General features: G+C 39.9%; 1 protein-coding gene across 1 annotated transcript; it reads left to right on the top strand.

Annotated features, from left to right (window-relative positions):
* Positions 1–582: 582 nt before the first annotated feature.
* LOC140940052 (protein decapentaplegic-like) lies at positions 583–4,065 on the top strand. Its single transcript, XM_073388929.1, has 4 exons — positions 583–996; positions 1,508–1,539; positions 2,994–3,196; positions 3,877–4,065. The coding sequence occupies exons 1-4, from the start codon at positions 656–658 to the stop codon at positions 4,063–4,065; spliced, it is 765 nt and encodes a 254-aa protein (XP_073245030.1). The 5' UTR covers positions 583–655.
* Positions 4,066–9,647: the final 5,582 nt, after the last annotated feature.

Below are 9,647 nucleotides of genomic sequence, written 5' to 3'. Positions count from 1 at the left end.
CACATGTTACCTCACCTACCTGGGGTTCCCCACCTTCATGTAAACAGGCTCTTAAGCATTTTTGTATCCACGCCTGGTAATCAAAATAAAACCCGTCTTGTTCATTTGCATGCATTATAGATATGGTATGTTAAAGTAGTTAAAAGATGTGAGATGTAGTATTTTCTATATCAATGACCCTCTGAGTGATCAAGTATAAGAGATTTTGGTCACTGAAATTACAAAAACCAACATGAATGTAATAGGAGGGAGCTCTATTGGCATTGACAATGACATAAGGGAATAGCTGCCAATCACAACGCACGATACCTATATCCAGAAATGGACACTAGTTCCGGATTGGCTGGGTACTCGATAACTATAAAACTCCAGCGCGTACCATTTAAGGCGCTTCTGTACACTCGAAAAATCGCCTTTTTTAACGGAGGTAAATTTTATTGCGGCCCTATTCCATAAAGTTTGATATATCGGGGGCCAAAAATCCCATTCGTTAATCCGGGGTGTTTTTTGGAGAGAGACGCCACACGAACACGTACTCAACAAGACTCTTTTTCTCTCCTTGACAGTTGCACCACTGAAAAATGTTGTCTCCTTTAACGTAAACGGCTTCAACATTGAAAAAAAAGAGCGTCTCTCATCAGCCAAACTCCGAGTAATGGTTGAAATTGCAAGTCACGTGGCATCTCTGCCATTGCGTGGGGACATTGTTCTTTATGATCAGCTTTCCCACGAGGCCATTCAGTCGGTTACATTCCGGAGGTCTGGAACTAGATGGGTTATGTTTTCTGTTCGTTCTATGGTACAGAGATGGCTTTTCTCACAGCGTCTCAACTGTGGAGTTTTCGTAAGGGCGAAGTCACACAACCCGGATGTGAATGTGTCGCTCAAGGTGAAAGGAGGGCAAACTGGAACCAGACGAAATACGCTACCTCTCTTGATTGTGAAAACACGTTTTGTCAAACACCATAGAGGAGAAAAACTGTCATCTTTGTTGAGGTAAATAACGCTCTCGCCTACTCTCCAATGGGACACTTTTGGCATACAATTTGAAATGCTAGCTGTCTGGCGATACGCCATTTTCAGCATTGCATGCATTTCTAGATATAAGTGCTCTTAGTTCAATGCCACACTAAAAGGATATAGTGATGTCCCCCTTATCCTCTGTCTGTTATACCTATCCTTCCGACGAGATAAAGCCCTTCGAACCTCCTGTATAAGTCGATCAGACTTAGGTAGAAAAATGGAGGGGCCTTTGCTCGCAGGGCGGGTGATACAGTCAACTCTCGCCTTGCGGACACCTCGCTATAACGGACACTCCAATAATACGGAGAACAGCTACATCCCAGGCAAAAATAAATTACACACGTTTGACTGAAATGAACTCCAGCTATTAAGGACTCTCGCTAATGAGGACACTAACTCGAGGTCGCTACAATATCCGCTATAACGAGAGTTGACTGTTTTAGTGTTCAGATCTTCATATTGCTTTCTTTTATATATTCTGTAGTCCCAACAGTCACAGGAATGGGCAAAGCAACGGTAGGAAAAAGTGTTCTCACACCCAGGGTCTTCTCGTTTGCAAATTTGACAGCGGCAGAAAATTTTTCAGCATTCGATTCCGTCGTCCAGAAAGACAATATTTCCGTCTCAATTACACGAGTTTGATTTTTATTTACATATATAAAGTGACAAAGGTAACAGGTAATGAAAGCTAACCACATCGACCACTTTTTCCAGTCACTATGGTCGGTGCGTTTTCCCCTATATAAGGAATTATTTTGTGTAAACATCATAAGGTGTCCAACGTGGTTCTGGACAATGGGATGATGGAATCTAATGAGAGGAGACCCTTTTCTTTTCTGCCGCCGCCATACTGGAAAAAACGAGTCGACCCTGGGGACGAGGTTTTAAATTTGATTTCAGCTTGGGAGTTCGTGGGACTTTATTCACACTAAAGTGGATACACAGCCGCAAACGACCAAACAAACAAATCATTTAATTATTAACGAAGGATAGGCCAATGTACGGTCAAGCTGGGTCAAGAATACCGCCATAGATTGTATTAGTCAATTGACTAAAGCGGCAGTTGAAATACGGATCCGATTGTTCGTTACTGCTACTAGTGTCGACTAATTCAAATACGTATCTGTTTTGTCTCAATTTTATCTCTGGTTTAATTTTTACTTTCCTCAAGAGCCATATGGCTCTTGCTTTTCTTTGTTCCAAACTCATTACCACACATTACCAAACCCCAAAAGAAGGAAAATAAATTTAAACCAGGGATAGAATTGACGGACCACCACATATCCGTGGATGCATAATGATCGAATAGTAGATTATAAGAATTTGGTCACACTATACGTTTTTTAAGCTTTTGAAGGAATAAAATTACTTCCAAGACGTTTAGTCGTATATGGACAACGGCTATTCTCACTACATGAATAATTAGCCCGTAAGGCGGGAAATAGCTGAGAAACTCCTCAAATTCGGTCACGTGAAGCCTATGATTGATGGCATGATGCACCGTGGTCCTCGCTTAAGATAGTACGATTTTTGTGTCCACCTTTTTTATAAGCAGTTCCGCGTTCACTGAAAGTGACTTCAAAGTTTCGCCCCTCTGTTGCTGGGTGACGGGGTGACGTTGTATACTTCATGCCTTTGCAGCTATGCTAGTCAGGTGGTACAAAAGTGCCATGCTGGAAAGTAAGGAACGGACTGAGACATGAAAAACAAAAGACTTACTTCATTTGAAATGGCCTATTGTCCTGGCAGTCACGATTCCACCCCCTAACTTAATTCCCCGTGACGGGATAACAGGTAGGTGATGCGAATATTGTACTTCAATATACTTTCAATTTTCAAATAATTTATTTAATAAAATCTATGTGGGTTCGCTTGACCTCGGTTTGACCGTAAGTCTTAAATTTTAGTTATAGAAAAGTTCTCTAACAGGTGTTTTTTTAATAGTCAATGACGAAACGGTTTTATAATAGTTTTTTCCAGATCAAAACATATGTTCGAGCTGCCTCGGAGGTCCAGACGTCATCTAGCAGCCATTCGTGACGAGGGTCCATGTTCCATTCGTCCCATGACAGTAGATGTCAGGCGACATCTTGGTTGGAACGATGTCATCATTCCCCGCGTTTTCGAGTCATTCCGGTGTGGAGGTGAATGCAAATTCCCGTTGGATACAAGTGTAAGTATTTTTTGCTTTCAGCAAAATATTACAAATTGTCCTTTCTTGAACACACTTGTTTAGCACGAAACAAAGCTACTGTCTCCTTGCAGTAGGTAGTGGTCTGAGTGAGTGAAACGATCGTGCGGGCTTACTTTTGTACCTTCGGCATGCAAGTCTTAGAAGTACCTCCTCCGTCTCCTTAGCTTGAGTTACAGCATCTCTTGTGGGTGAAGGAATTTTATATTTCTCAATGATAAAGGAGAATGTGGTTGTGTACTCGGTCCCCAGGATATGTATACATGATCAGTAGAAAGATTAACGGCAAACGTGAATTTGTACCACGTGACCTTGAGTTTTCAATTTACTTATCGTTTACTGTTCATTATAACTACACGAAAATCGGTAGATTCATGCCAATTCTATCCATACAATTGTTTTAAGCTGTTTTTATCTGCTCATTTCTCATTTTGAAAATCTCACGTTTGCCGTTTGCCGTAAACCCGATGCTTAATCTCTTCAGTAGTATCTAAGCATAGCATGTTTGTGGGTTCGTGCACTAGTTACAGATCCATGTGCTTGGACGGGGGAAACCTGACAAGTTTGTTAACGCTTTCCTGTTTTGAAACGATATTAAAGGATCTTAAAATAGAGCTATCACATTTTTGATGCTTAAGAGAGAGCATTTAACTATTTTCTAGGTAAATCCAAGCGGTCACGCCATTTTGCGATCAATCTTACACTCATCTGGACTGGATCAAGGTGCCGGAGAGCCGTGTTGCGTACCGATAAAACTGCGTGGTGTAAGCATGTTCGAAGAGGATTCGCAGGGTCACATTGGGCTGAAAACCTACCAAGGAGCGATTGTTAAGGAATGTGGATGTCGCTAAACATCTGTCCTTCGCGCCCAGAGTTTGGAAAAGCCTTGTACTCTTGTTCCTCATCGTCACTTTAAGTGAAACTATTCGTGATGAAACTATCTTGATTGACAAATTAATCAACCCTTTACAATTTAAACCCAAGTAATTTTTTTGCTTTTTCTTCAACACTAAAATTTCAGCACAAAAACGGTAACATAGAAAAGATAAAATAGAAGAGGAGGAAACAAAGGGCATGTAAAAGATACCAACCAGCACAGTCGGTGTAGCACTCGGATTTATTACAGTTTAGAATGTTTTTATTGTAGGAGACACTTACTAGATTGATGATGTTTTCATCGCAGAGATTTATTAGTCAAAATATATAGGAATAGTGCCTTATAACACATTTTCATAACGTTTCTGTAGATTGATTAAGTGCTTTCCAGGAAGATATCCCTACTGATAAAATAATGGGTGATTACGTAATAAAAAGCATTTGCACGCATGACCAAGATGATTATATAATATTAAGAGCCATAAGAGGTTCTTGATAATACACTGCCCAAGCTGCGCTGTTCTCAATGCAAACCTTTTTAAGACATTTTTTTCAGCAACCAAGACCTTTTTTTTTTATCTGGTGGTCCAGGCGATTATTTCCCTGAACTCTACGGGCTCTTCCAAGGCTTAGTGGAGAGCACGGAACAAGCGAGAAGCGCGAGAACTGGAGACAAGCGAGAAGAGGGGGATAATAGGAACGAATGTAGAGCGCGAGCAGGGGGTGATGGGAAGGAATAATAATAATAATAAAATATTTATAATGCACAAATTCCATAAAATGTTCAAATGCGCATGACAAGATTAAAAACGAAATAAAAAGACTAAAAAGCTAAAATTACAGTTAAGAGCAAACTTACAAAAATGATTTAAAAAGCTAAAATTACAATTAAAGGTAAACTCACAATAATAAAAACAACTATGATAACAATGCATGACGGAAAAGGTGAGTTTTTAGCTTGGCTTTAAAAATACTAACTGTGCTGGCGCTTCTTATATCAAATCGTAACTCATTCCACAGTTTCGATGCAGCACAGGTAAAAGAGTCTAAAAGACCCCTTTTACTCCTTTCGCTACCGCTTTCCTTAACTAGTAATAGTTGCCCCGCTCTCGATCGGTTCAGTATTGTCGGGCAATAGTATTCTTGAAACAATACCAATTAACTGCACTGAAGCACACGTACGAACTCCGCGGTATAGCCAGTGCCTTACCAGTACCTTACGCATGCGCACAACCATATCACCCATGTACGGGTGCTTCAGTGCAATTAATAGGTATTGTTAACAGTATTTTTGGTCGTTGTATAGCTCTTTGAAATATACCGATTCATACTGAAGATTTTCGCTAATATTCCATACAATGGGTGAGATAAAAACAGGAAACGCAAGCTTCCATGCTCTGATTCAGTTCGATTTACACAGCTTTCATCAAAACATTCTCAATTTCGAGAATATTTTATTCTAAACCATAAGAAAAGATTTCATTAGAAGCTGGAGTTTTTGGCTATTTCTCTTTCATTTTTTACATACAGTTCATTTTATTTTCCTGAAAGTAAGGTTTGATCAATTCACCCTTGCGCGTTCTAGTCTTTATAGAATAGAAGGACATCTGTGAGCATTGAATAAGTCGGAACAGTTTTCTGTAATCGTCCATCGTTCTGCTACTGATAAGCTAGCCGTTGATTCACTCGTCTTGCTTGTTTGTGGGTTGAGTATTATTCCCCCAGGGAAGAGATCGAGAGAGAGAAAGAGTGTCTTGCGGATTGTTTCTAATCAAAGATTTGTCAACTCGTGTCTGGCAAACTCTCCAAGTGTTTATATATGTCTGTTGGTCGATAACTTTCAAAAACGCTGCTCCACAGAATGTCACTGATAACACCTAACGCAAAAGAGTATCGAAGTATGTGGTACAATGAATGTCACAAAATCCAGTAGACCTGCACCGTTCTCAGCTTCTATTTTACTGGTCCCCTTTAATCTGCACTTCCATTGTTTTCAGGGATAGGGGCATTGTTATGTGACAATCCCTATTGTTTCGCCAGCTAATCAAAAAACAATCTTTCAAATAGGTGCAGGATCCACAAAATCTACCCAATCCCTACGGGATTTTCTGTGTGTGTGTGTGTGTGTGTGTTTTTTTTTTCTGTTATCCTAACCATCTCCTGCGGGCGCGAACAATAGAAACGTCATCATTACCAAACGATTCCTCAAGGCCCCTTCTCAAGCAAATCGAGATTTTTTCTGCCATACTGACTGTATATTTCAGCTATAAATACTTTCCTTTATATACGCGAGCTACTAGGGTGCCTCCTCTGGATTTCGCCTTCTTGGCGAAATCCCTGCAGGGGCAATCAATACCTCAAATATCCCCCCAAAAAGTGATGGCGAGCGACTGGGGACGAGGCAGGAATCTCTTGAGTCTTGACCACGTGGTTTATCACGCGCGCTGAGTAAAACGGGGCACCAGAGAAAATCTTCTAGCGAACGTGATGATACACGTGATCGTTGAGAAGAAGCTCAAAACGGTTCGGGGATCTGCATAGCTAATAAAATTGGCTCGTTCCCTTTTCTCGACATCCGTGGAAGACAAAGTTGAAGTATTATGTGGGTAGTAAGCTTCATCAGTATAATATATCTGAGTAAAAATTGGGGTCGATAAAATCATCGAGACTTAAACAATGCGCGAGCTATGATTCGTCAGAATCATCCTCGTTTCCTCTGGGTTCTCTTTCTTTTTTCCTTGAGAGGGACCCTGGGAAAAGTTTGGGTCAAATTCCATTATTGAGTAGAACCTCGATTACTCGAACTCGGATGACTCGAATTCCCTGCTAACTCGAATTAAATTTCCTTTCCCTTGATCAGGGACACCCAAAGTCAATTTTTGGAAAATATCTGTTCGGAATACGATTTGAAATCTAGAATTTTCGGAATATTTGATGTAAATTTCTTGCTTGCCTACCTCTCCTTCGAACATTTAAAAAATGGTACAATTGCCCATTATAAACGGATTTTTACCCTAAAAAGCTCACCTAAAATTCTCGGGAGCCTTTTTTCTGGCTGAAATTTTCGAAAAGGTAAGTTTTGATCCCTATAATTTTCGGATCACTAGACTTTCAGCTAGAAAATCCGAACAGATGAAAAATTTTTAGGGGATAAAAATATGCCTGTATCTACCAAATACTAAAATACGTGCGACAACGCTATGTTTAAGTGGTTTTGAACTATATTCTCGTTGGGTGCCTCTCAGGGCTTGATCAAAATTTCACTGAAATTTACCCCGATAACTCGAACTGTTTTACGTTTCCCTTCAGAGTTCGAGTTGCGGGGCGGCTACTGTATGTCCTTAAAGTTCTCGTCCACCTTCTTACATCCTCTGAAATTTTCAGAATTACCGATGCAACCTAAACTTGTAGCAAAAAATATAGGCAGAATTGGACTTGGGCTAAACTCCCAGTTTCCAGCCAGTATATAGAACCAATCACTTGTGAAATGTCTAACAGGCCGAAGGCGAGGATCTTTTCTCTCGAAATGTCCCTTTGAAGTCTGGTAACGTATTTTATTCAACGGTATCCATGTCAAGATTATCCTTGACCAATGTAATGTATGTTTAAATCTAGTTGAAAACGGGCGCTTCAGTCTAGAACGAAAAAATCATAGTATGGTTTTTGAAAGCTTTTAAACTTTTTAGGGACAAGTTCTGACAGGGAAGGGAAGTTTAGAATCTTTTCTCTTAAGCTAGTATTTGTCATGCAATGTTTTTGCAGAGTTTCCTGTCTGCCCGACTTAATAGAATTGAACGCTCTCAAAGTTTCGTAACAGGTTTATATCCAGCCACAAGTTCAAAAGTTGTTTCCGCGGGTAGTCCACCATACATAAATACAAAAACAATGTATTGTAAAATCAAAGTCATAACTTTCAACCTGACAATTATTGATTAATCTAGGCGTATAAGAAAACAACTCGCTGGGTTTGTCTCTACGATCGAAACAACTTTTTATTATGTCTGTAATCAAGAGCGTTGTTTTCCTCTCTTGATGTAATGGTACAAAGCCCCGGTGCGTATTTCCTGGAGTAATGTGCTGCTGGATTGGGTGGCACTTTCACGACTGGATTGACTATAATGGGGTAGCATTTTCAATAGAGTTACTAGAATGGGGTCGCACAGTTGGGCATTTTGGGGGTCAGAAAATTCAGGTAGGTAAATGGGAAGATTTTTACTACATTAAGTTTAACAAATGTATTAGTTCTTTTCAGGATGACTTACCTACCTTCTAATGGAGTAGTTTCGCAGTGATTTTCTCGTGTTTGCTTTATAAACGCTGATCAAACCGGGAGCCCATAACTTCCTGATAAAACTAACTGATAATACTTTGGCTTCGCATGGCGCCCTGCTTCCTCTCAATCATTTCTTGCAACAAACAGTGACTTATGTCATCGCAGTCTGTGGTTCGGAGACCTCCCAAAATATGGAAAATCAACCCAAAACGGTTGTTTTGCCTAAATCCTGTCTTTGTTCTTCAATTGTGTCATCTTTGCGGCATAATTTTTGTTCATAAGATAGCTGATAGGAAACGGTTCGGATTGCCGGCATCCGGTCGGTGCACAGCTAGGGAAAAAATTTCGCTTCTTGACACAAAGTTATAAAATGCAATAAAATGCTAGCTATCTTGGTTATCTTGGTGTAACAACTTGCTAAGTCCAGGTGCGGCGTTTACCCAGGCCTCCTCGGTCAATAGATTTCGGTGATTTATCCTAAACGAACCACGTGACCGGAAAAGCATAGCCAGGCCGCACGAAATAATCAGGCCTACCAGAGGGTCTGAATGGGGTTTAGTGTTTCGCGTTATTTGCCCATAATCTTTAGTGTTTGCTGTTAAATTGGCCAATATTTTAATGTTTACTGTTTCCTAGGAAAATAATGTTAAGTGTTTGGAGGGTTCTTCGGACATCGTAGGCAGTAATAAAGGGCTAAATTAATTGCAGTCTTAGGCAATGGTCGGACTTCTTCGGCAGTCTTTGGGGATCTTCGGTAGCCCTCAAGATTTTTGTGAAATAATCCGGAATTGTCGTAAAATGGCCAAAAACTCGTTGATATACTACACAAAATGATATTGGCCTTTTTGGAGCCGTTTTTTGCTTCTTTCTGGAAAAAAATTACTGTTTCAAAGAATTTTTTATTGTTAGTGTTAAAATGCCTAAAATTTAACTGTTGCATGTTACAAAGTGAAAAAATGAAGTGTTTAGTGTTATCGAGGTACCCCCATTCACAACCTCCTATCAATTTCCCATGGTTAGGTGCCTACTTTATTAAACCAATCTGATTTTCTTTTACATGAAATGCACAGTTAGTGACCAATAGTCCCACCCAGCTCTACTATTAAAACTCCAGGACTAAAATACACTGTATTGTGGACAATACACGATTGATGAAAAAGAGTATTTATTAATACATTAGTAATCTTAGTCGACTCTTTTACAACTTATACGACGCGAAAGGTTGTCGACTTCATTTAAAATTGTTTCGAGGAAAAGTATCACACAACAACAGCGACAAACGGA

The sequence above is a fragment of the Porites lutea genome, chromosome 6 (assembly GCF_958299795.1).
Source record: "Porites lutea chromosome 6, jaPorLute2.1, whole genome shotgun sequence".
NCBI classification, from domain to species: domain Eukaryota; kingdom Metazoa; phylum Cnidaria; class Anthozoa; order Scleractinia; family Poritidae; genus Porites; species Porites lutea.
Note: the sequence above shows the minus strand (reverse complement) of the source record. Positions and strands in the feature narration are given on the sequence as shown.